The sequence below is a fragment of the Ahaetulla prasina genome, chromosome 4 (genome assembly GCF_028640845.1).
Source record: "Ahaetulla prasina isolate Xishuangbanna chromosome 4, ASM2864084v1, whole genome shotgun sequence".
Taxonomy (NCBI): Eukaryota; Metazoa; Chordata; class Lepidosauria; order Squamata; family Colubridae; genus Ahaetulla; species Ahaetulla prasina.
The window spans coordinates 35,819,458-35,847,397 of NC_080542.1; the positions used below are offsets into that span (position 1 = coordinate 35,819,458).

The 27,940-nt window shown below is 37.9% G+C and overlaps 1 protein-coding gene across 6 annotated transcripts; it reads left to right on the forward strand.

Annotated features, from left to right (window-relative positions):
* Positions 1-1,129: 1,129 nt before the first annotated feature.
* On the forward strand, positions 1,130-27,940 carry SLC35B1 (solute carrier family 35 member B1). Of its 6 annotated transcripts, none has more exons than XM_058180279.1 (9): positions 1,134-1,573; positions 3,394-3,497; positions 7,341-7,471; positions 11,890-11,920; positions 12,368-12,528; positions 14,394-14,520; positions 16,314-16,420; positions 17,996-18,149; positions 19,229-27,940. In XM_058180279.1, the coding sequence occupies exons 1-9, from the start codon at positions 1,347-1,349 to the stop codon at positions 19,279-19,281; spliced, it is 1,095 nt and encodes a 364-aa protein (XP_058036262.1). In that variant the 5' UTR covers positions 1,134-1,346; the 3' UTR covers positions 19,282-27,940. The 6 variants fall into 6 exon arrangements, with proteins under 6 accessions (XP_058036260.1, XP_058036259.1, XP_058036262.1 ...); XM_058180278.1 differs by having other exon boundaries at positions 25,457-27,940; XM_058180276.1 differs by having other exon boundaries at positions 1,133-1,573; positions 17,996-27,940.

A 27,940-nucleotide genomic window follows, 5' to 3' on the forward strand; every position in this document is an offset into this window, starting at 1 on the left:
CTCTCCTTCCATTGAAACTGAAAGCAGAGCAAGAATCAATGGATTTAATTAAAGGAAAGATTCACTGAACCCTGGTAAGACCTGGTGTGGTGTGGTCCTCTACAACCAGGAACCAATCATCTTTGGTCTTGGATGGAGTTGCATTACCCCAAACAGACTCCGTGGACAACCTGGGGGATCTCTTGAACTCACAGCTCTCGCTTGAAGAGCAGATGGCAGCCATTGTTAGAGCTGTTGCTCAACTATTTGTATGCCAGTTACATCCTTTTCTGGATAGGGAGGTTCTCTGCTCAGTCACTCTGCCCTAGTCATTTCCCATTTGGACTACTGCAGTGCAATGTATGTGGACCTACTCTTGAAAGGAATAGATGTTCGGCTTGTATAGAATGTAGCCACGTGAGCTATATTGAATGCCCAGAGGGCATTTGTAAGACCTCCACTACGGGACTTGCATTTGGTACCAGTTTGGTTCTGGGTCCAATTCAATGTGTTGCGATATATAAAGCCCCACATGGCATGGGGCAAGGCTACTAACAGAACCGTTTTTGTCCCATTACCAGTCAGGCAAGTAAGGTGTGCTGCAGACCTCATCAGTCAGAATTCTTTAACTGCCATTACACCCCACCTTGTGCAACACTCCTCTCTGGGGATGAGGCATTGCCTAAAAAGTCACACAGTCGTGGGATTGACTGGTGTCCCAAGAGCCCTCTTTTCGATCTTTCAAATGATTTTTAACATAATTATTCTTGCCTCCCTCTCAAAAAAATAATTTTGAAATTATATTTTGACATTTTATTATGCACCACCCACAGTTCCTCTTTGATGGAGATGGACAGTTCAGTCAGTCAGTCAGTCAATCAATCAATCAGTCAATGTCAGTCAGTCAAATAAATAAAATAAAATGTAAGCAAATAAACTGCTACACAAGAACAACAAAGAGCAACAAAGCGAATGCCCTTCAGGCAGCTTCATTGCCGTCTATTTCGCCGTCCGGCCCCCAACAACCGTTGCTCTCGGCAACGTCATTCCCACCTCTTCCCACCAGCAATGAAAACATGACACGAAGTTCGACTCGGCCGGGTAATCACGGCAGGCACGTTTTATGACGTCCAAAACAGTCGCCCTGCTCCTTCTAAGCCCTTATATAACTTCGTGGCGTGTAGAGGCGCATTTCCAGCACGGGAAAGCAAATTAGCGCTGCACGGGGAAAAGGAAAAAAAGGATGCCGAAATCCTTTTTTCGTCCGGCAGTTTCTGTTCAGCAAGGTTAGGCTGGTCAGGCAGCGTATTAGATACCTCCACGTGGAGTTGGAAAGGTCCTTTTTAGTCCACGGCGCAGCCGTCTCTATGAGGCCCTCTTTTCCACCACCGTCGTTGCCGGTGCGTGATGAGTGCGTGGAGCTATCTCCACTGAGAGTGTCTGTACCCGAAACAACTGCACTGTCGGCCATGGGGGCGACTGGGGGGTCAGGAGGTGGAGGGATTTGGTTTTTCTCCGAGAGGCTACGGTTGCCTCTCTGCTGTCTGGGTGTCTTCGTGTGTTACTTCTGGTACGGGGTCCTGCAAGAGACAATGTAAGTCACTTGAGAATGCTTTCTTCTTTGAGGGGCTGGCAGAGATGCTTTTGGTTCTGGGCTGGTGGAGATTTCACTGCGCTCTCCGAAAAACTCTCCCTTCCCAATTGCTCAATTGCTGTCGTTCCTAATAGATGTTGATCGCTCCGTCTAAGCTCCTTACTTGCTTAAGAAAACACTTGGTTATTGTGACCCAGATAACAACCTGCAGGTTCCCCAATTCCTCTCTTGAAATCTGCTGTCGTTCTTTCTGACAGTCTCTGTTTCACCTTCGGAGTTTAAATTTACCACGATCGTATTGCTTAATGTGCTATATCCAGACTGTAAAAAATCAGAATGGCCACCTAGCGGCAGAATTTATAGTAATCCAGATACGATCTGTCTAAATTTAAGCCAATTGATTTAATGGATCTAGTCTAATTAAATCTATAGTACAAGTTGTGCAGCAGGTAGAAATCCCATAGACGACTATGCTTTACTATTGCTTATGGATGGATAGTGGACAAAAACATAATTATACAGACTGTGTCAGTTTCATGGTTATTAAAAGCATAGAAATTTTCCTACAAAGTGGAATTGGCAGTATATGTGTATTAAATGCCTCACTGAGATTTTAAGCTATCTATTAGAGTTTACAGATGGCCAGTTTAAACTAAAGAAATAGTTTTAGCTTGGTCACATACCTTTCTGAGATTAGTGCAGTATTTTATAGCGAAGCATGTTCCAGTCAATTGTTTCTTTAAAAACACACTCATAATTTTGTAATGTTTGTTTATTATTTCTGTATTACATGCAGAGATTTAATTGATCAGTAAAATGATTAAGGTTAATGGTTTAAAATAAATACACAATGATACATTATCTTTAATATATCCTTAAGCTATAGTTCTTGCTGTACTTATTTAGCAATAACAATTGAACTTAGTTGGTCATACTTCACATAGAATTTCACTGTCCTAATTTTTTTTAAAAATAATTCTAGGTATGTTTGTGTTCAATGAACTTAATTCCATTTTTTTTTCATATTGGGTTTAACCTCAAGTCATTTTTTTAAAAAATTGTTTACTTTAAAAATATAAAAAATAAGTTACGATTTCATGGTATGAAAAATAAGTGCTGAAAAATGTGAGTATCGGTAAGTACCAGTACTTTGATTTTTCTAATTAATTTGTAGGAGGTTTGAGATTTTATATTGGCTCTTCCAATATATGATTCTCTCTCTAATCTTAAATCATTTCTTTTTATTTCCTCCTTCACCTTAAACAGATGATATATGATCTTTCTTATATCTGTCAATATATTTCTTTTGTTAGAAAGCTGCTATTTAGTGCAGTGGTCACCAACCAGTGGTCCACGAGAAAATTTTGGTGGTCCGTAGAAAAATTATGTGCATTTTTATATTGCACTAAATATTATTTATCTTTTTAAAAAATTCATATTAGTGGTCCGCAGGATTTAAAATTATGAATTTAGTGGTCCCCGAGGTCTGAAAGGTTGGTGACCCCTGATCTAGTGGTCCTGCTGGGAAGATTCCCATCAATATAATAAAAGTAATAATTAGCATATTCTTAGGAAAGGACAAAGGTTGTCCAACAAGAGCATTTGCTTAGTGCTGAGTTTCCTTTTAGTGAATGTAACTTCCAGAGAAAAGATTGTAATTGTCTGTGACTCATTGGTGGAACCCGGGGATGGAAGTAGACGGACAATGTTCTCTGAGTCTTGCAAATTTTGAATTCATATATGAAAGTAGTGTGGATGCCTTAATATATATGGCATCTTTAGCAACTGATTCTTCCTCCTATGTGTTTTTCCCCATACAGTACAAGAGGCAAATATGGAGAAGGAGCAAAGCAGGAGAAATTCAGATATGCTCTGTCTTTAGTCTTTATTCAGTGTGTAATGAATGCCATTTTCGCTAAGCTGAGTAAGTACATTAAAAAAAGAAATCACCAAATCATCTGTTTTGCATTCTCTTGATTCTGGAATCTGTTATAAGACTCCAAATCCAAACACGATTTTTTTCTTTTTGTGGAAAGAATGTACTATAACTACTGAAATCTATAAGGAGGGCAGGAAAAACAAGATGGTGGACACAAGTTACATCATACCACTATTTTATTTTATTTTTTGAGAACCATCCTCCTCCCCACTAGAGGACACTGCTGGCTGTGATTTGATTTGCCTGGCTATTTCAAATCCATGCATAAACTTCAATCTCTCTTTTCTGCTGCTTATTGTGGCAATAGTCATTGTTGTCTGGTGGTTCTTCTTAGAAAGAGAAGAATGGGATAACCATGCTAAGGAATTTCTTTATTCCCCCCACCCTCCACATTTAGAAAAGGCCCTCTTCTCTAGCTATGTCTATTGAAATCCATTGATGATTAGCATAATAGATGGGAAAATATAAAAAGAAGCATGCTGTTGCTTATGTGTTGTTAAAGAAAAGCTACATGAAAGATAGCAATATATTTTTCTTCTGTGTCTTGTTAAAATGTATGAAAAATAAGTTACATGTGCTAAGTCTCCTGTATTTGCCATTCCAATGAAAGCAGCACATTATATTTGGGCAGGAGAGAGTAAAAAAAGTTGTTTTCTCCTTATTTAAAACATACTGTCCTTTCCTTCACATTCCTCATCAGAAAAAAATGAAACCTTTCAAATATATTATTATAAATTCCTTTACTTTTTATTGTCCCCCTTCTTCCACTGTTGCAGACAAAATGAGTAGAAAATAGCAATTGGCAGAGACATGGGTGCATATTGTATAACCTTGGAAAAGAGAAAGCAGGTGGGGAGGTAGAGAGTTGTGTAGAAATCTCTTCTGCTTGGCATTTTCTTGAGTGTCCCAACCCTTCTTACCAAAATTGCATTAATATGCTTACCCAGGGTTATTGAACTAACCAATTTTATGAATCTCCATGATACATAGAACTGAAAAGTAACCATAATAGACAGGTTAATAAATGTGATTACCTCCTTTGTGTTTAAACATAGCCACAGGTAAGAGGCTTAGTCCCTTTTAATTTTCCTCCAATTACTTAATTGTAGTTAGAGATTAGGGTAAAACAAGATATTCTACACACACATTACAATTAGAGATATGCTAATCATTTTGAGTTGAACTGCTTACTACACAACGTAATTTTCTATACTATAAATGTTCTGCTATTGTTTTTTGCTTAACCTTACAGGATGTTCTGAGCCTAAAACAACCCTCTTGAACTCAGAACAGCTGTACAGCACGTAATTTAGGTCGTCCACAACTTATGGCCATTCATTTAATGACCACTGAAAGATGCTGAAAAAAATGACTGGTTCCTGTGCTTACGACCGTCACAGCATCCTTGTATGGCAAAGAGGAAATTTGGGCCCTTGGCAATTGGCATCTATTTACCATAGCTACAGCATTCCCAGTCAGGTGATAAATTTTCTCAGCCAGCCTCCTAGAAGTAAAGTCAATAGGCAAAATTGGATTTGCTTAACAGTCACAGTGATTCGCTTAAAAACCTTGTGAAAATAGTCATAAAATTGGGTGTAACTCCTTTAATGAGTTGCTCCACTTAGCAACAGAAGCTCCAAATTGTGATCATAAGACGAAGAATGTCTAGAGGTCTGAAGAGCACCCACTTTTTTCATTTTTTTACTGGCTGCTCCTAACATCAAACTTATTTACATCTTCTGGAAAGAAAGCATTGAAGAATGCTAGGAGAAAAAAAATGTAATACACGTTATAATACAAGTAGTCCTTGAGTTACAACCATAATGGAATGTGCCCATTGTAGTTGGAAGTTGTGACAGCCTTTAAATGAACCGCTTCACTATGATTTTCCTGATACAATTGTTAAACGAACATGCAGGTTGTTAGGTGGAACATGGGGTTTTTGGGTGAGATTTTGGGAGGGCCTCAGACCTCTCAAGGCTCCCCCCCCCCGAGATATCACATGCCCCACTTCCCATTCCTGGGAGTTCCCACAGCTGCTTGGCCCTCCTACTGTCCCTTCCCCTGTTAGAATCACACACTTACCTTTTGCAGATTTCCAATGCTCAGGAGGTTGGGGTAGAGAAGGGGGACAGGCCACTCTATTGCTGGGCCACATGACACAATCCATAAGTGGCAGTCTTTTTCTGAGTGCAGCCATAAATTGCTTTGAACCAGCAACCCATGCAGTGCAGCAATGAAGCAGTTTGCAGCTGCACAGCCTGATCATGGAAGGGCCAGCTTGGAAAATGACAACCACTTATAGGATCCAAGCAATAAGGATCTTTGCTTTGCAAAGAAAAGAAAAACTGTCTTAAATGGAGAGGTTCTGCTCTGCCTGTATTAGTGAACTCTGGGATCCAAACTTTAATTCACCAGTAAAGACAACTGGCTCCCCTTTCTAGCCAGCAATAATGCACAATGCACAATGTCAGTGCACAATGGGGAGGGGAAGCAGCTTTCTTTGCTAGTGAATGAAGACTTGGATCCAGTGGTGAAATCCTGCACAGTTGCCACTGGTTTGCTGCCTGTGCATGTGCGCTGCATGCCAGATGCATACTGTGTACATGCAGTGCATGCAAAACGCACACTGCATGCGCATGCATGCACAGTGCACACCAAATGGGTGCTTTGCATGGGAAAAAGAACCATCTGAAGGTAAGTAGAACAGCGAGGGAGAGAACAGCTCTGCTGTGCGATTTAGACTTGCTAGAAAGCAGGATTTCCTGCTTTCTAGCGAATATAAATTGTGTGGCACAGCAGATCATTGGCAATACCGGTTCAGACAAACTGGTAGGGTTTTTTTTACTACTGGTTCGCCCGATCAGTAGCATTTTACCCCTGCTTGGCTCCCAAACAACTTGGTAACGCCAGTGAAGCAAAATGGACCTTCCTGTACACAGGAGCTTATTTTTTCTTCGGAAAGCAAACGTCTCTGTTACTTGGATCCCACAAGCGACTGTCATTTTCCAAGCCAATGCTTCCACAATCACACTGTGCACCTGCAGGAGTTGCAGGGTCAAAGTGGTTTATAGCTACATACAGTAAAAGACAGCCATGTGGCCCAACAGTGGAGCAGCGTGCCCTTTTTCCCTGCCCTGACTACTTCAGCTTTGGAGATCTTTGAAAGGTGAGTGAATGATTGGTGAACAAAGTGGGGAGGAGGATATGGAATCTAGTGGGATAACAAGCAGGCCTAGTGCCTTTGGAGACTCAGTGGGGCAGGTGACTTAGCAAGAGGGCATCCTGGAGAGTCTCTGCAGTCAGTCATAAGGGCAAATGACTGGTGGTGCTGTAGCGTAACAGTCTTAACTTTTGACGGGTCTATTGTAATTTTGCATGGTCTTAAGTAATTGGCCATAAGTCGAGGATTTGTATTCTCTTTGGCTGGAAGAATTCTTGCCAGGCAAAGGCTTACATTTAATTTTGGTTTTATTTCATTTTTATTTGAATGAATGTTAGATTGTTGCTAACTTGGCAAACAACATAAAAGTACTTTATGGACAGATCATCTTCTCACACACACACCCCTTCTTGAGACAAGATCTTGAAAACAGAAAATTATGGAGTTCTTAGTGCTCTCTCAGCTTGATTGCTTTCAGGTGTTTCATTACCCAAAGATAATCATATCAATTTCATTGGCTAGTGAAACATCTGCACGCAATACCAAGAACTCTGCAGCTCAGCATTGAGCTGCAAATATTCTGCCTTGGAAGGAAGGAAGTTTTTTTACCTTTTGCTGTCCCTAGATTAAACATATTTGTGTTTAATGTAAACTTTTCCTACCAGTGATCCAGTTTTTTGATGCTGTCAAGGTGGACCGGACTCGGAATTGGCTCTACGCAGCTTGTTCTCTCTCATATCTAGGAGCAATGGTGTCCAGCAACTCAGCACTTCAGTTTGTCAACTACCCAACTCAGGTGAAAAAGAGCAAAGAATAAAAAAGAGCAGAGAGGAGGTGTGGGTGCTTGATGGCCGGTGGGAGATTAGATAGAAAATGGGATATCTCTTCCCTTTTGCTAATAAAGAGTTTGGCAGTTTATTTTACTATAGCATGTATTAAAATCATATAATATTGTAGAAAAGAGCCAGATAATTAATCCCCATATTGCTTATATTAAATGGCATTATATTGTTATGATTATTCAGAATTTGTATTGGGAGGAGAAAGAAGAAATTCTAGATTTGATTTCAGTATTTTCAGAGTACAGTTTTGTCAAGGCTCAAAGAGATTCTTTACTTCAACAGAATTTTACCTTCCCTCAAAGCACTTTGCTAAGCAAAAATCCCCTCATTTTTAAGACTAAGAGGTTGATTTATTTACTTAGCTATATGGTATGTAGACTAGTGTCTCCAAATCTGAGTGGTGTAGAATTCCTTAATATATAAATGTAATTTAAAGCATATATATATAGTGGTACCTCAGTACTCATCATTAATTGGTTCCGGAGGTGGGATTCATATCAAACAAACCACAATGTATTAAACTACAAGTATCCAACAAACCATGTGACTAACACATCATCCTTTGTTTTGGCTGGAAAGGGTAGTGAGTCACGGGGCAGATGACAGCAACAAGTTCCAACTTGTGCGTCCAGTACCAAACAAACAACGAGTGCTAGGACAAGATTTTCATGTCAAAATGTGTTGAGTACCAAATTCAACAAATTTCAAAACAGTCAAATATTGAGGTATGATTGTAGTCAGTTTAAAACAGCAACACCAACCAGAAGGATTCTTACAGAACCAGAAGTCAAGAATAAAAGGGTTTTTTTAAAAAAAAAAATTAATTACAGTAGTAAAAGTAAATACAAAGTAAACTCAGAAAAAGCAAAAGAAATAGAATAAAAGGTACACAGAAAGAAGGGATTGATGATATTACCTAATTGGGTAATGAAATATCTTCAAACAACTTAGCTCACAAGAGCACCAAGGATTCCAAAGAAAGAAAAATAAAGAGAAAGCATATAATAAAGAAAAAGAAATATATAAAGAAATGACTTTCAATCTTCCAATATTCATCATAAATAAAAACTAAGTTGATAACTTTCACCCTCTATAGATTTACAAACAATTATCTTTCTTTCTTTCCCATCACTAATCAATAGAAAAATGCTGAAATAATCAACTTTTGAATTCTGGTGTCAGCAAAAAGTCTATAAAGAGTTACCACGGCTTTATAAAAAGATGTTTCTTATCTAAAATAAGAATTTTACTCAAATTTTTTAACACATACAACAGCCATATGGCAAGCAGGTAACACGAAGTAACTAAGTTTACAAATTTTAAATACGTAATAAAGAAGGGTCAAGAATAAACAGAATATCGTACAAAAGAGAATAAGGAAAACCAACACAATCCCAAATATCTTTATCACTTCCTAGTTTTGGATCTCAGAACTCTGGGTTCAGCCTGACCCAACTCCAGGGCCGCAACAGCGGCAGCCGCTTCCGCCCCATGATCTATAACCTCCCCTTCTTCAATTCCTGGGTCATCTGATTCCAGGAGGGCTTTGTGTTCCTCCACATAGGCCGTAGCCTCCGCAATTGTACTGATTTTTTTCGTAATGCCCTCCCGGAAAATCATCAATCCTCTGGCATCAGCCATCTGAAGCCCACTCCTTCTGGTACAATTTGCTTGACAAAAATAATATTTCTTTCTTTTTTCACGTACCTGTCTGGGAATCTGCCTCAGAATGGCTATCTCCCTGCCCCTGTAAATCAGTGCCCCACTCCTATGTTTTCTAAGAATTTCATCTCTCGTCTCTCTTCTCACAAATTTAACATGAACCTCTCTGGGAACTGCATGCGTGCGTGCATATTGCGAATTAACTCTATAAACTCGATCCACATCCCAATTCATGAAATCAACACCTCTCCCAAGAAATTCTCCCAACAATTTAGTCACAACATCTCTCAAGTCTTCTTGGTCCACTTCTTCCAAATTTTGAAACCTAAGGAAATTCTTATTTTAGATAAGAAAAATGAAAATTTACCATACCTGATATGTATTTGTATAAACCTTTTTTTGACTAATAAAAACTTTTTGAATAATAAAAAAAAGATGTTTTAGTTTACCTAACAATCTTGATTTTTAATTCATTCAAATGTCAGAATTAGGTGTCTGTAATTTTTCTTTTTCCCACGGCAGAGACTTCTAGATTTAGCAAACCTTTTTTTAAATCCAGTAAAAAAAAAATCATTATCCAGGTCATTATTTTGGTTTGCCGTTTGTATTTTCATTTTGATTTTCAAAGTTTTAACTAGCTTCTTTTCTACATCCAATTTAAAAAACCTTAATAGGCGGATTCTCTTGGCTTATGATGTATAATTTCACGTTCACTCCTCCTCTCTTGTAATCTATTTTATTTTGTATTTCCACTTTGATTTTCAAAACATTAATCTGCTTCTTTTGTAGTATCCAGTAAAAAGTCCTCATCAGAATCATTCTCTTGTCTTGTCATTTTTAATTCTACTTTAGCTGTCTCCTCTATTTTATAAACCATACTTTTTTAAAAAAACAGCATTTCTGGTTAAGGTATTTCTATAGTATTTCAAATATTTCTTTTGGATATTGTCTATCCATAAAACCAGATATCATTGTTTTTCTGATATTGTAGTGTATTGTAATGTTCAGCCCCACTTGAAAATTTCTTGAAATATTTCTAATGTTACAGAGTTTTGTGTCATTTTGTGGATCCTCTTAGTAACCAAAAGAAAAAATCATACTTTTTTTTAATTTTCTGCGTGGAATCTTTAATTATTTATAGTATCCAGTTCCTGAAATAAAGTTTCAAGTTTCTGTTTTGACTTAAGATAGACAAAAACATTTGAATTCTCAGAAATTATGTAATTTCCAAAATATTATTCTATTACTCTATCGTAAGATGGACAGCCAATACATTTTATAATAAATAAAATAAATCTTATAATAAAAGCTGTTCCAAAACTGTCTATACTTTTAATTTATTTATAACCTTCTTAAATAAAAATCTTGCCTTTTTCCATTTATTTTTCATTATATTTTTATCTTGAGAGGTTCCAAAAAGCTTGCTGGTTCATTGGTATTTCCACGGTCCTTGTCTCCGCTCTGTCAGAAATGTGTTTATTTCACCATACCACTCCTGGGAGCCCAAAAATAAAACACTTAAGAATATTAAAAAGATGTATGTTGGTTTGCTCTGGAGCTCCCATTAGCCATTTCTTGCAGTCCTGATCGAAGGTCTTATCAAGCTGAGCAGATCTGCTGCCAGTGGAATATCCTTCAGGTTGTTCATGAGAGGCTATCAATGGGACCCTCTAGGAGTGCACAGTGGTCTGGGCCAGATGGCTCCTTTGGTATATCTGGAGGGAATCTCCAAGGCCAGAAGATTATAGCACAAATGAAGGAGTTTTCTCCCATTCCCACTTTTTTTTTTTTTTACATTTATATCCCGCCCTTCTCCGAAGACTCAGGGCGGCTTACATTGTGTAAGGCAATGTAAGCGTGACTTCCCAGCGTGATTTGTTTTGTTGAAGAGAATGTTTACGCTCCTTTGCTGAACCCCAATAAATAACATCTTGAATATTGTTAAAGGAACCAGACTTTGATTTGATGTATGAACATGTTTTTCAACTCTTCAACTCAGTGGTTGATCAAGCAAATTTGTATATATATTTTGTAATATCTGCCTTAAAGATACGTGTTAGATGTAGAAGAACCAGTTTCAGATAATGGTAAAGTTGTTCACCCCAAGACCAACGGAACACACACTGCCTATAGGAGCTGAAGTTTGAGAAAAAGCACGGCCAGATGTGATTTTTTGTATACAAGAGTAGGAGGTAAAGAGGTAACAAAGAAAAAAATAGCTGTGGGAATGAAGAGCTTCAGAAAGAACTACCACAGCTTTAAAATAAGCATAGAAAGTAATGGCTTTATAACAGTGGTGAAATCCAAATTTTTTTACTACCGGTTCTGTGGATGTGGCTTGGTAGATGTGGCGTGGCGTGGCTTGGTGGGCATGGCAGAGGAAGGATACTGCAAAATCCCCATTCCCTCCCCACTCGGGCCAGCCAGAGGTGGTATTTGCTGGTTCTCAAACTTCAAAATTTTCACTACCGGTTCTCCAGAACATGTCAGAACCTGCTGGATTTCATCCCTGCTTTATAAAGAAAAGAGGAAATATTCAGCTTATAAAGGTGTGTGGCTTCTACTTCAAACATGATTAATTTCTGCACCTTAAGCAACTAGTTTTCCTCCACCCAGGAGTTTTTTACATTCTTCAAATGCCAGCGATGTAGAAGATTATAGCCAAGTGAATCTCTTTTTTTCTTTTTCCTTTTTTTTTTAACTTTCATAGGTCCTTGGAAAGTCCTGTAAACCCATCCCAGGTATGCAATCCCTGATCCTATACTGAAAACCATGCGTGCCAGGGAACTTTTGAGATATATTGCCCACATCAATTGAACCTGATTATTTAATGTAGCTTTATTGGCTTCTAAAGTTCCACAATAGTTTTACCTGGTGTTTGGGGAAGGGGGAAGAGTAGGAAAAATGTGGGAAAGGAAGGCAGTAGCTGTTGATACTATGTGGTAATAGGGTTGGATCATTTCATGTTCAGATCTGAAAGTACCAGCTGTTTACCTGAGTGAGGTGAGATACCCTAGCAGCTTTAGGTTCAGGACTGAAGGCTCCACATAATTCTTAAGAATGACCAGTGGGAAATTATTCATATGATTGCAATATGCAAGATAATATGCAGTGATCATTAGTTAATTCAATTTCTTACCAGGACTATTGTGAGTATACTTATTCCAACATTTCTTTTCCTTTTCTAGTCATGCTCCTGGGGGTGACAGTGCTGAAGAAGAAGTATCCATTGTCCAAATATTTATGCGTCCTACTGATTGTCACAGGTGTGGCCCTATTTATGTACAAGCCGAAAAATGTAGGAAGTGTTGGGGATGAGCATGTCTTCGGTTATGGGGAACTCCTGTTGGTAAGTTCTAAACTCTTAAAAAGCAAAACAAAACAAAACCTATCAGGAAAATTGCCAGATGCTAAATTATGTTTTGTAGAGAAGTGGGAGGAATGCCTCTCAAGGACATAATCTTTGGTTACTTTGGCACTTGACATTTTTATTTGCACATTTCATTAAGCTGCCAGTGACTTACTGCACTGTAAATATTTCTTTTTAAATATTTTATTGCATGGAACAATCAGTCAGGCTTCCATCTTGCTAACAAAATAAGAGTTAATAAGTAATGTGTGATTTAAAATCTACCAAAAAGGGGGGCAGGGGCCTGTAGAAAGTAAAAAGAAAGTCTGGGAATGAGTTCTGTAGCGCCCCCCCCCCCAAAAAAGTGCTCCCCCCCTTTTTTTTAAGAAAGGTAATTCAAATCCTTGCTGTGAATCAGGTCCTTTTTTGCCCTTCCAATATTACATGTATTTATTTAATTATGTTATTTACAGGAGTTATATGGCTGCCTATTTCATATAATGATTCTAGTCTGCTAACAACAGCTCATTAAAAACATAGAAATACCTCCCCCCAGGCACCAGATCCAACAGCCTCCCAGCTCAATCAGCATCCTACCTTAATACTTGGGGAAAAGGCAGATTTTAGGTCCTCTGGAAGGCTAAAAACATAGGGAGGATTGATAGTGATTCTTTTGGCCATCTCCCAAGTAAGAAAAACCCAGTTATTGATGTTTTAGTAGATTTAAGCTGCTGTGGGTGTAGCCAAGCAAAATATATACTTCTTTATCTAGGAATATCAATATTCCATCAAGTTGTGAATGTTTAAAAGTGTACAACTCAATGAACCAAAAGCAACATAGCTTTACTGAATGCAGGTCATGTCGAACTAATCTGATTGACTTTTTACCCACGTCACAACTATTTTGGATGAAAGTAGTGCTGTGGACATAGCCTATCTGGATTTTAGTAAAGCATTTGATGCAGTTTCATATAATGAACTCATTAAAAAGTTGTACGAACTAGGGCTTAACCATTGGGTGGTTCAGTGGATAGGAAGTTGGCTCAGGAATAGATCCCAGTGTCTGATTCATAATGGGGCAATATCTGAACACAGACAAGTCACAGGTAGTGTACCATAAGGCTCAGCCATAGGTCCTGTTCTGTTTGCTCTGTTGGTTGGTGATATAATAATAGAAGGATTGCTAGGTAAGGTTTGTCTTTTTACCCATGATGCCAAAGTGTGTAATATAATGAAGTTCAGAGGGTATTTATAACATGGAAAATGATTTGGCATTGCTGGAAAATTGGTCAAAAATATGGAGAATGCAATTTAATGTTTTTAAATGTATGATATCTATATTTAGTATTTCTCTGCCATCTGCTTATAATAATTTGTTTGCTTCTAAAGGTCAGACTTCCATAATGAGTTTAATGAAAAAAGGGAAAGGGAGAAAAAATAATTATTATTGTTGATATTATGTGACTGGTAGGATGGGATTGGTTCATGTGCAAATTTGCAAACATTAGGCTTTGCGGAAGTTAGTATTTCCGACTCAGGAAAAGATGATCAGTAGAAATATTAATTTTCCTGAAAGCAATCCCTATTAAAACATAAATGTAAGTTTACCATCAAAATTATTCTGGATGTTTTCCAACAAGATGAAATTTTAAGAATGACAACATTCCATCCTTACAGGTCAGTTAAGGGGCAAAACTAAATTGAGCAGAACTCAGTGAATAGAATTTGTAAATGTTATTAATATCTGAATCTGAAGGACAGTATTTTCACATTCCTGTGAGGTTGCAGGGGTGTATATTGTTCAAAACAGTAGTATTTTTCTTCATCAATATTAGACTGTGATTCTCTTCCCTTCATCATTTTAGTTGCTGTCTTTGACTTTGGATGGTTTAACTGGGGTGTCTCAAGACCATATGAGAGCTTACTACCAGACTGGTTCCAATCATATGATGTTAAATGTTAATCTATGGTCCACTTTGGTCCTGGGTGCTGGTAAGAATATTATTTTGATTCAGCAGAAGAAAAATATCGCTGATTTGAATTCAGTAATTCTGCAGAAGAAAAATTGCTTACGTTACTCTCTTTCTGTATGTGTGTGTGCACACATAAGGAATCAAATCAAGTACAACACTTTAGAGACTTGTGGGAATCCTTGTGTTATAAAGCTTGGAGCATCAGTTGCCTAATTGGTAGACAGTATCTCTTTCCATCTTCATATATAATGTTTTATGGTACTGTATATTCACCTAATTAAAATTGTTTCTACACATAGATTGCTGTTAATTAGATTAGGATAAATATTGCCTTGTATAATACTCAATTATTCAGCAAGCTTCTTTAAAATAACCTCATAGTGATGGCTAGCCTAGTAGAACTTGCATGTGCCCTTATTTTGCTTTAATATCACAATTCATACCTCACCCAATCTTATCTTGTTTCAGAAATGTGATAGCTCTTCTCCAGAAGGGCACGCAGTGGTGCTTTGTTGCTCCTGTAGCAGCCACCCGGCAACCCCCTCTCTCCCAAAAGCTGTTCCTGGCCAGTTTGGGGTGTGTGGGAATCCCAAGGCAGGTTGGCAGTAATGCTTTGTTCCTCCATTTGGTGTCTCCCTTGTTCCAGGAATATAGACATGGTTCTGATTTCCTTTGACTGCAAAGAGTTAAGCCATACCCTTTATTTTTGTGCGTGATGGTTAGATCCTCTCCAGAGAGACTACCTTAGGAGAAAAGATTGGATAATTAATGAAAAGGAGCAGCCCTTGCAGCCAAAGTAATTTGGAGAGCAATTGTTCCCCTCTTTTCAATCAACTGGCATTTACAAAAATAGTGTGGAGTGCAATTCAGCAGAAGCTGTAAAAAGGGTTTGTGTGCTGATCGGCTGGTCCTCTTTAAAGTGTCCAGGAAGCAAGATACCAGTCAGCTTCTGAGTTGACTAAAGAACATACAGAAATAATGCCCCAGTGCCTTCTGACCTTGGTGGGGATCTGCAAGAAGTGTGCACAGCTGAATGTAAGGTCTAATCTGTCCAGTTCTGTAAAAGCAAACTTTTCTAGCATCAGATTATCAAGCTCTTCAATTTTTTGAGAACATCCTTGATAAAATGCTCCCTCTCTTACTACCTTCAAAATTTGTGAGCTGCAGTTCCCGTCATCACTGGCCATTAGCATATTGGCTGGCTATAAATGATTAGGAGCATCTGGTCATCCCATCCAGAAGACTTCAGATTTCCCATTTCTCCAGGAAATCTGTTTTAGAAGAAAAGGGCCTTTCTCTTCCTTTTACTGCATCAGCTGTGTTGGTTACCAGTTGGTTTCCAGGAATTTCCAAGATGCTGATTACATATTTAAGGCCCTGTAGGGTTTTCAGCAAGGTCATCTGTGCATTCACCATCTCCCATACCGATCTGCCTAACGAATCAGATCAAATAGGATCAACTCATTCCAGGTCCCATCTATTTGAGAATGGCTTTTGACAGCACCTAGGAAATGGCCCTTTTTTATCACTTCCCCTGAGAAAGTGAGGTCTACTAGTTCCATCCTGGGTTTCAGGAGAGCAGTTAAGAGTTGACTTTCCCATCTAGCCCAAAAGGAAGCCATGCTGGGATGTATTGGTGAATCTGCCCCTTGCAATGTTGCATTACCCTGAATTTCACTGCTTGTGTAGAACATGTCCAGTTAAAAAGAATATGGTTTGGGAGCCAAATAGGACTGGTCACCAGATGGTTGAGACACAGGGAGAGGTTTTATTATTCTGTTCTATTTTCTCATAATATTTTCTTTTTCCTAGGTATTTTCTTTACAGGTGAGCTTTGGGAATTCTTGAGTTTCACTGAGCGTTATCCTACCATCATCTATAATATCCTTCTCTTTGGCCTAACCAGTGCTTTAGGTCAGGTAAGCAACTATTTTTTTCTGCTAAGCCATTGTGGCGCTTTAACTGTCAACATTATGCTGAACCATGCGTGTAAATGCAGTATGTTCTATGTAGTAATATGTTACAAGGAAGATGTTACCAGCTATTTCTCAAGTACAGGTAATCCTCAAGTTATGGCAACAATTAAGCCCCAAATTTCTTGTTAAGTGAATTTTGCCCCATTTTATGACCTTTCCTGCCATGGTTATTCAATGAATCTGGCTTCCCCATTGACTTTGCTTGTCAGAAGATCGTCAAAGGTGATCACATGACCCTAGGACACTGCAAATCATCATAAATATGAATCAGTTGCCAAACAGTTTTGTTTATGTGACCATGGAAATGCTGCACCAGTTGTAAGTGTGAAAAACAGCCATAAATCACTTTTTTCAGTGCTGTTGTAACTTTGAACAATCACTAAACAAATTGTTGTAAGTCAAGGACTACCTGTATCTTGAGCCCTCCCCTCCCCCCCACCGCCTGCCCAATGGCTTATTTGTGAGATTATATCAGGGTGGAATACTTCAGTCATCCTTTCCAAAAGTATCTCTGTTCTCCTCATAAGATTTTCTTGTGTGAAATATATTTTGGTGTATTCAGACTGGTCACATTAAATCAGAAATATTGGTTTAACAAAACACTGGAACTTAATTACATGGTGCATATGCAAGTTGTCCAACCTTAAAGTGGATGATTTTTTTTTTTGCTTGCTATCAGAATGCAGGATAATTATGTAAACCAAAACAATCCAGAATCATCTGCTTTAATCCAAGATTTATTATCGGCTCACAAATTTTAGATGGCTTTGGATGACTTTAATTCCTTCTTTGGTTATGTCCCCAAATTCTCCTTTTCAGGCTTGGCTAAAAAAATTTTTTACACAAAATTAAAAGCATTCTAATTCCAGAATCATTTAAAATGATATATGAAATAAAGACATGATTAAAGCAAGCCTTCCAGAAATACCAGAGGCTATTTATTATTTGAAACAATTTTTAAAGTTCCAATCACATAATAAATTTCCTACTGTGGTGCTATTACCATTATAAATTTCACCTCAGTCTCTTTGCTTGAAATGGATTTTCTTTGTTTTTTATCTTCTTCCTTCTATGCTGTTTCCAAGGTTGCATGTTTTTGTTGCATTACCAATTCAGAAGATTTAAAGTACTGCTTTCCTTCTGTCTTTCGCCTTTAGTGCTAAAAAAGGGAAGTGGCCCTGCTTTTGTTTTTCTTTAGGTTTGTTGAGGACAATACAAAGGACACTGCTTTTGAAAAGGATTATTAGACTTTTGCCTCATTTCTTTGATTTAAGGGACAAAGGGGGGGATTATTTTATATTCCAAGATTGTCTGTAATTTCTCTTTCAAACATCCCATAATTACAAGTAGTCTTGTGTAAACTCAATAACAAAAAAAAAGGTGTCTTATAGTAACCAGTTGATGGGAAGATGTCTCTACAGAGAGGCTACAAGATCAAAGTGATGCAGGACATATTTCTGAACAACCCTGCATGTTTGCCTCCCCCCCCCTTTTTTTTTTTTTTTTTTTAAATTGCAGACTTTCATTTTCATGACTGTGGTCTATTTTGGGCCTCTGACCTGTTCTATTGTCACCACAACTCGCAAGTTCTTCACCATTTTGGCTTCAGTCATTCTGTTTGCCAATCCTATCAGTAACTTACAGTGGATGGGAACTATCCTGGTATTCCTTGGTAAGAGTCCAGATTCTTTTGTCTTTATTATTTGGGAAATGTCAACCTTAGTTCCAATGTATGATTTCCTGCAGAATAGAAACCTGGTCAGTTATTTCACTGGGCTTCTCGCTTCTCTTAAGTGTAGGGGTTTTATTAGTTTAACTTAACTTAAATCTGTTTATAGCGTACTTAGCGCCTACAGTGATGTAAACTTTTTTCTATTGCCATTCTTCTCTCAAACTATACTTCACCAAATCTAGTCTTCACTGGTTCAACTATAGTGAAGATTAGGCAAATCCCATTTAATATGCTGGAAAAGCTTGGTGATTTAAAAAAAAAGCAGAAAGAATTTGCTGATGCTCAAATGCCTGAAGAGTTGAAGATAGTATTTCTATGTGAGACACCATGACCAAAGAGAATACTTTTTCTTGCTTAATCACAGGTGCTAGGAGCACCTGAGAATGGTTGATGTAACTGTGAACTTCAGTTCCCAGAATTCTAAGTATTATTTTGACTGAAGAATTTTGGGGATTGAAATCTAAACATCTAGAGAGTGCCTAGGTTGGGAAAATCTGAGCTAACACTTCAGATAAAGTTGCTGATAGTCAAAGAATTGCAATTTTTAAACTAAATCATATTTTCCCAACTGGTTTTAACCTATTCTGTTTTGCTTCTTCTGCCCCTTCAATTTGTTTTAAGATATGTTACACTGTGTGGTTGTATTTTGCTTGTTATCACATCATCTCCTTTTCACCCTAACAATACTTTCAGTGGTTGTGCCAGGGTTCAGCAATTATTCTGTCTTAGCTCAGCAGATTTAAAATCTGCTTCATACTGTACTCCCACAGATAATAATTACTTGTACAGAGAACTATTAAGTGAGATGCTTTTAAAACTACATCATCATTTCTGGGACATTCTTGTAAGCTGAAAATCTGCTTCTAAGCTGCTAGAGTAGCTTGGTGTGTTCCAAAATTATCCCAAGTTAGAAGCCTTGTTCACTCATCCTCTTTTACTCAAAGTCATCCCCAACCCAACACTTTGCCCTGTAGCATCATTTTCAACCACAGTTAATGTTCCTATTTGTTTTTCTGCAGGACTTGGCCTAGATGCCAAATTTGGGAAAACATCGAAGAAAACATCACACTAAGAAGATTTTTGTGTTTCTCTTGAAAATTTTAAGCATAAGGAACTATTAACTTATTGTCTTATTTCCCTCTACTGGGAATTTGGCTCAGGATGAATGCTTGGGGAAAGGGGACAGCATAGGAATGGGGTTGTTTTTATTCAAAATGTGTTTAATTTTTTTTAATGGTAGCTTTATTTTACTAAAAATCAAAGAAGTAGCTTTTCCATTTCTACTGAGGAATCAAAAATGTAGTTAATGGATGGCAAAAGGAAATTCTTGGTGACATAGGAAAAATGTTTTATGTGAAATAAAAGGAGGGACAAGACAAAAACCTATATGTTTATGTTTAAAAATTTACTTTCCATCTCTTGTGCCTGGGTGGAAGAGGAAGTGTTACAGTATTTAGTTTTTTTTAATTTTGTACAATAGTTGTATATTGCCTATCTTTGAGACTCAGAGCAGTTTAACAGTACAGTAACCATAAATATTAATCATAGGATAAAACAATCATCACAGACCAATCAATCTTCTTTTTCTATATCTAGATCAAAGAAGCCACCTTTTTGGCTTTGTCATTGGCCAAAAATAAGTCATTATTTTCTGACTGCCAGCAATTTGGTGGTTCGAGTCTCACCGGTTCAAGGTTCACTCAGCCTTCCATCCTTCCGAGGTCGGTAAAATGAAGACCCAGATTGTTGGTAATATGGTGACTCTGTAAACCACTTAAAGAGGGCTATAAAGCACTGTGAAACGGTATTTAAGACTATATTGCTATTATCAGTACATGTTTCTGGTAGTAGCTGACATACCAGCAGATGGGCTGAGCTTTGTCTCTCCATTTACACAGCATGTTTGTTTGGTTTTTTTTGTTTACATTTATACCCCGCCCTTCTCCGAAGACTCAGGGCGGCTTACAATGTATAAGGCAATAGTCTCATTCTATTTGTATATTTTTTACAAAGTCAACTTATTGCCCCCCCCAACAATCTGGGTCCTCAGTTTTATCCACTAAGAACCTCCACTTGAGTATATTGGCCCAATCAAACCAATAAAAACCCTACATACATACTATAAAACAAAACTTAATCAGATAAATTAAAATTAAGCACTGAGAGTCTTCTAACAAGAGGTGTCCATAAGTTTGGTAGCATAGCTTATGATAGATAGAGCACTGAAACTACTTCATGGAGAAGCCCTATCCCTCCAGAAAACAGTGAGGTAGCTATCCAATATGACATTCCCACACAATGCTATCTTGGTAATTCAAAAACTGATTTATAGAACAGTCACTCTATCATGTCTTTATAAATCATAATAGATTAATTTCTATATCACACTAAGCGAAAAGCAAGCAAATAATGTTATGCTTTAGCAAAGGAGTATCAAACTGAATTTTATTGAGGGCTGCATCATGCCTGTGGCTGACCTCGGGAGACTGGGCGGCTGTGGCCAACTAGGCGGGCATGGCCAGCTTGATGCCACTCCCCCAATTGCTGGCATGTTTCCTTTTCACATTGGGTTGACCGGGCCGACATCACATTGGCCCAGTATTTCCTCTTTGCATTGGATCTTTCCTCTTTCCTCTTTGCAGCCGGGCCAAAGCTACACTGGCTTGATCTGGCCTGATCTGGATCTCTTCACTGGGTAGACCAGGATGGCCCCGTGAGCCACATCTGGCCCCTGAGCCTTGAGTTTGATACCGCTGCTTTAGCATTTATTTGGGCAGAGTTTTCTTCTTAGATGAATATGCTCAGCTTCAGCCTGGCTTATTTAAAACTGAAGGGGATAGAGGTACCAGAAAGTTCAGCTGCCTCGTAGCCCTGAACATTCGGATGCCTTTCAGGTTCACCTGCTTAGGAATAGCAGGTACTTCCCAGTGTATATTCAAACAACCAGACATCAGCAAACTTTCCAGAAAGTGATCACCATTACACAATTTTGCCCTTATGACTAACACCCACAAATTTTTTTTACAAAATACATTTTTAAAAATGGCTAAGATCTCAATAAAACTTTTAAAATTTGGCTTTTAAAATTTTTTAACATGATTAAAATTGATATAATTTTAGCATATTAAGAACTTATTAAAATTATTTGATTCAGATCACTGGATCCTAGGGGTACGCAAAATGTCCAAAATATATTTCAACATTTGAAAATATGCTTGGGTTTTAGATGGTCCATGCTCAAACCAATATATTTGTTTCAACATTTTAGTCCAGGACTGAAATACAGAATTAGGTCAGGGAAAACAGGAAAAAGTCAAAAACTAGGAGACAGTGGAAAGGGGAAATTGTGAGGGGCAGGCTGGCAGAATATGCCTGGCCAGGGAATGTCAATTTCATATTCTATGAGAGGATGTTATTGTGCTAAAGTGGAAGTTTCTGATAACAGGTCTGGGAGCATAGAATCAGAATCGGAGAGAACTTAAGAGCCACAAGCAATTTTCATCTTGCACATCTCCCTTTATTTGCTTTCAGATTTGTGTTGCAAATAAAAATGATGTGATATTTTTGTAAACAAAGGGTGAAATCATCATTTAGTTAGGTATAATTTTCCAATACTTAATACTGAACTGGCATGACACAAAAATTAAGGAGCACTTTTGGGAGCTGTGATTTTCTGCATATTATCATAGATTGCTCATGATTCTGGTTTCTGTACTTGGGAACTGGAACAGAGTACAGAGGAGTCATAGATTTTTTCTTTTGACGAAGTAATATATTGATTCTTATGATGGCGTATGCAAAATTGACTGGGCAGTGGCTAGTTCCAAAAATGTTCATTTAGTGCTTGGATTGTTTGGCATAAAAATGGATAGTAATTGGCCTATCCTTCTTTAAAAAGATGAATTGATAAGAGAATTTGGAACTTGCTGATGAAGCTCATAATGTAAAAAAAAAAATCACTTTCTAAAGGTCATTAATCATGAAACCACAGGGAACGTTTTCTTTCCTAATATTGGTAAATAGCAACTATTTACAGCAACTTTCTGTATCTGAAAGAAAGGCAAGTTACAAGAAGCATAGAGAGGTCATCACATCTTCCTTCAGCGAAGCTTGGTGCCTCATAATCACATAGACAACTTCATTGTCTTTATTGAAATACTTTACCATTTTTCTAATTTAAAACCAAACCAACCCTCTTCCCAATCTGATTTACAATCAGGGGGATATCAGAGGGCTCTTATCCAAATACTGGCCTGTGAGGTCAGTTTTCAGCCAAGGCTGCCTATCTGCTGCCACCTGCAGCAACAAAGAGGCAGTGCAGGCACTATTATTCATGATAAATAGTGTACTTGAAGGAAGGCAAGTCTTAAGGATATTTTGCCTAACATTCATCCCTTTAACAGTATAAGCTAATGTGGGAAAGTCTAAAGATGATTGCTTGAAATCAGTGATATTGTTCTATATTGGGTGACACTTTTTACCACCATTTTCATCTTGCCTTTTAATAGTGAAGGTATTAGAGGAATAGTTGGACTGTATTGCTACAGAAACTCATTTCTTTTCCTTCCCGGTGATGCTTCCCTGAACTTCTAAGACCTGCATTATAAAATGTTTAAAAAGCCCCCTGTTTTAATTAAGCAGTAGCCCCCGAGAGCTGCGCCAGGCATACTCCTTTGAGTTTCCTAGCATGGGAAGAGGGCGGGCAGTTAACATAAGGCTGCCTTGGAAGCTCATAGACTGAGGTCTCTATGGAGCAAACTTTACACATGAAAGCGCGTCTCCACCAGCTGTCGCAACCAGGCTCCATCTGCTCTGTGCTTTTGGCCTCTCGCCCTTCCAGATGGGACCTTGATCTCCTTTCCTTGGTGGTGCTGGCAAATGTGCTCTTTCCTCTCTGGTCCCCATCTTTTCCAATTTCTCTTCATCCTTCAACTGATGGTTACATTGATCTTTTTGGATGTGCTTGTTCTCTGCCCCCTCTTCTTTCCAAAATTAGACCTTTTGCAATATTGGAACATTGGACCGAGAGGCATTATTGTAATCCTGTTCCTTATTTTCCTAAAAGTCAACCAGAGAAAAAAAGGCAGTTCCTTTCTTTAGTGAATTCTGCAAACGGTGACTTCCTTGGATGATGTAAAAGCAACCCCCTTTTTTTTGTATAAAATTGTAAAAACAATTGGGGTGGGGAGATAGCTCTTATAGTGCCCAGCCTGTGTGTTTTGTTTTGTTTTGTTTTGTTTTGTTTTAACTTGTATGCTGGCCAAATTCCAATAACTCTGGGATACAAAAGACATTTGTTATTCATGTTACTTTTTAAAAATTTGTAACGGAAGTGGTAAAACACATATAAAAAGCATCTGTTGGGAAAGAACATAATCATGCCAGGGAGCTTTATAATAAATCCAATAATACAGTCTGCTGTTCGACCCCACAACAACCCTGTGAAGGCGATTCAGTTGAGAAGAGGGCAGGGGCAACTACAGGTAGTCCTCGACTCATGACTATAATTGAGTCCAAAACTTCTCCTGCTAAGCAAGACATCTGTTAAGTGAACTTTGCCCCATTTTATGATCTTTCTTGCAACAGTTAAGTGAATCACTGCAGTTGCTAAGTTAGTAACACGGATGTTAAATGAATCTGGCTCCCCCATTGACTTTGCTTGTCAGAAGTTTGCAAAAGGTGAGCACATGACCCCGGCATGCTGCAAACCATAAAAAATATGAGTCAGTTTGCCAAGCATCTGGCTTTTTGATCATAGGACTGTAGGGATGCTGCAATGATTATAAGTATGATAAACATCATAAGTCATCTTTTTCAGGGCTGTTGTAATTTGCTTAGTAAATTATCACTAAACGAACTGTTTTAAGTTGAGGATTATCTCCTCCACCAGAGAAGGGCTTGAGGGTCTGAGTGGTTAAATGATAGTGAACATGCAGCTGGGCTGTCCTCATTGTAAGGCAACTGAATAGTTGCATGCAAAACAAAGCCACCTAAAAGAATATTTATGAATTGATTACCAACTAATCAAATTCCTAAAGCTGTAATTGTAGCTTTATATGGCACTTAGGAAAGCAAAGAAATAATACAAGAGTCTACCAAAAGTCAGGCCCCCATATAGATGCCTTACATACATTAAGTTAAATGCTTGAATGAGTTATTTCTTCTAAACCCTTTTCTATTCATGTGACACATAACCTTTGAACATTCCTAATTCCAGTAACATTTTCTCTAGAAAAATAATTAACACAAGCAGTTCTCAACTTACGGCCACAATTGGGACCAGAATTTCCATTACTAAGCAAAGCAATTGTTAAGTGAATCATGCCTGATTTTATGACCGTTTTTTTTTAAGGTGGTTAAGTAAATCAGTGCATTTGTAAGTGAATCTTGTGGTTGTTAACCAAATCCAGTTTCTCCATTGACTTGGTTTGTTGGAAACTGACAAAAAAAATTGCAGATGGTGATTGCATATCTCCAGGTACTTCAATGCAACTGTCGTAACTATGTGCCAGTTGCCCAGTACCCAAATTGGGGATGCTGCAACAATTGTTAAGTATAGGAAACTGGTTGTAAATCACTTTTTTAAGTGACATTGTAACTTTGAATGATTGCTAAGCAAACAGTTGTAAGTCAAGATCTACCTGTAAAACATTGTAATTAGCCTATAGGGCCTGGCCTTTGGTATACCCTATACATATATTTCTTGTCCTCAAGCTCCCTTGTAGTTGCTTTCCCAAGCTTTCCTTAATTAGGATTACTTTTCTTTCTTGTGTTGATTTTCAGCTCTCCAAACATTTCTGCTGGAAAATTATGCCATTCATCCTCACACTAAGAGCTGAATTCAATCTATTAGCAGACTCTGCACAACATGGTTGTAGGCTAGACTATATGGTCGTACCTGTTGCTGGTCTTTTACTGCATACTGAACTATGTTAGCCACACTGTCTGACTTTGCATGACATATTGGACTAAAATGCAGTTGGCTCGTTTGTGGTTCAATGTGTCATGCAAAAAGCGTCTTCCTTTTCTTAGCACGGCTACATTATACTGGGTATTCTTACAAAAAGGAAAAAAAGAACACATTTACATTTTAATTCAAAATTGTCTATCTGAAGTGATTTTAAAAACCTGACTGTTGTTGTTTAGTGACAAATGTGACTAAGTGTCCTTTTTAAAATTAGAATATTAGAAATAAAAACTTACTGGTAAATTTGATCTAATTGTTTATTTCTCATCTCTGATTTCAGCCATAAGAGCAGCGATGGATGTTCACTGGCTTCCCAAGAAGGGGCAGAGGGATTCAAAAGAGTAGGATTGGGTATTTTATGTAGGTATTATTGAAGCACTCGGGTAATAGCAAAAACCCAAGGAAAATCAAACCAAACTCAAATATATACGGTGATGCTTAAATGTTTCTGAATCCCTTTAAATGTCCAATATTTCTGCATAAATTTAGTCAAGAATGTGATTTATTCTCCTCAAGTCTTAAAACCAGATATAGAATTTTTTTTAAAAAATGAATAAAAAACTTTATATTCATTAATTTATTGAAGAAAATGATTCCAAACTCTTAGTTTTTACTGACAAAAGTATGCGAACTCTCCAAGATTGTCAATGCATTTGAAGAGGAAATTAAGAATCGGTTTTCAATCAATCAATCAGATACGATGAGAAGTCCTGCTTTATTTAAAAAACAGAATTTGGGATATTCACAATCAACGGCTGATCTTCATACTTTAGATATATGGAAGTGTGTTATTCTGACTCAAAAACAAGATTTCTGGGGACCTCCAATCTTCCCCCCCCCAAAAAAAAAATCAGCTGTTGATGCTTAGCAGGCTGGAAAAAGTTATAAACTTATTTCCAAAAAGTTTGGGTTTCATCAATCAAATCTCAATCCTTCTGTTACCCTCCCTAAGGGTGTGGGTGTACCAATCAAGGCCACACAAGTATGAGGCATGTAATACTGTAGGGACAAAAATCCAAAGCAGACAAGTCATATGACCAAAGAATGGTAATAGCAGAAGGTTAATATTTTGGAATGGGCAACTCGAAGTCCTGGTCTTAATCCTATAGAAATGCTGTAAAAAGACCTGAAGCAAAAAGTTCATGTGAGAACTGATAACAATGATTTTGAAGTCTCACATACCTTTGTCATGTACAAATATGTAGCTTTGGATCATTTTTCTCAATAAATAAACAAATATGTTTTTGATTCACTTGTTTAATGAGGTTCACTTTATCTACTTTAGAGTTTGTGTGGAGAACGTATCATTTTTATGTCATATTTTTGCAGAAACATTGAAAATTCAAAAGGGTTCACAAATTTTAAGCATCACATATGTTAGTTATTACAAATTTTCTCCATTGCTTTTACATGTCTCTGGAATAGCCAGAAAATTATAGCGGCTCCAGCAAAGCCATCAGACAACTATTAGGCACACTATTATTTAGAAGAATGAGCTGGAGTCATCCCTTGAAGAAGGGTTGGCTTTCCACATTGTGAAGTAAGTGATAAGTGATTTTAGCCCTGAGGTGATCTAATGGCTTTGCCTCAAAGAAGCAAATTGCGTGTCCTTTAGTCAGTTCAGGCCAGTGTTATGGAAGAAGGCTTCTCTCAAGCTGTTCTCCTGCTGCTGGGCAAAGCCTTTCTTATCTTGGAGGATTCAGGGTTGCTCATAGCATGCCAAGCAGTCTCTGAGGCTGGACAACTGTGGCATAGAGAGCCTGCAATTTATTTTGTGCTGCTTGCCTTCTCCCAACTGTTCGTACAAGAGATTAAGAAAACCCAATAGTATGGGCTGAAGAGCCTCTACCAGCCTAAAGCACCTAGCAATCATCATCATCATCAACAACAACAACATGATCATCTCCTCCTGCATCAACCATTTTTAATTGAAGCTGTAGCAATTTTCAGGCTTCATGACAGTGGACTGGGTAGAGGGGCTTTTTAATGGAGAGTCCACCAGGTGAAATAATAACAATTTCGTTGTTTAAAGAAAAATAATGAAATGTAAAAGATTTTTTAAAAAAATGTTTTGTGAATACAGTTGAAATATGATGAACACAAACTTCTAGACAAGAACTAACATAACTGGAGGAGATGACAAGAAAATTGTTTTGTATAAAAACTATTGTTTTAACAATAAATTGAACCTTGACTACACATCATCATCATGCTGCCTGGCCTTTCCCTCGCATTGATCAAGAGCCAATTCAAAAGCAGTGTTGGCATATTTTGTTAAGTCTTTCGAATCTGGTATCCAGGTATCTTGCCAGGAATACATAATCATTTTTTCTGCAGCTGTTCAGGCATAATATGCCCAGACCTCTTTATAAATACCAGGAATTGCATTGCCAAAATCAAATCTGGTCTTCTCATATAATCCTCTAGAAAGTGTCTTGTTCAGGGTCCCCACCCATGAGGCACATGGGGTACAGAGCAGATGGACTCCTCCTTGGTGGTGTCTTTCACTTATGGAATACCTTACCTTCGAACCTTTCGCCGCGAGCTTAAGACACATCTATTTATCTGCGCAGGACTGGACTAGAAAACGGGGTTTTATTATTTTAATCGTAATTTTAATATTCGGCCTTATTTAATAAGTTTTTTAATTGGTGTTTTATCTTGTATTTATATTTGTGTTTTTATCAGGCTGTAAACCGCCCTGAGTCCCTCGGGAGATAGGGCGGTATAAAAATGTGATTAAATAAATAAATAAATAAATAAA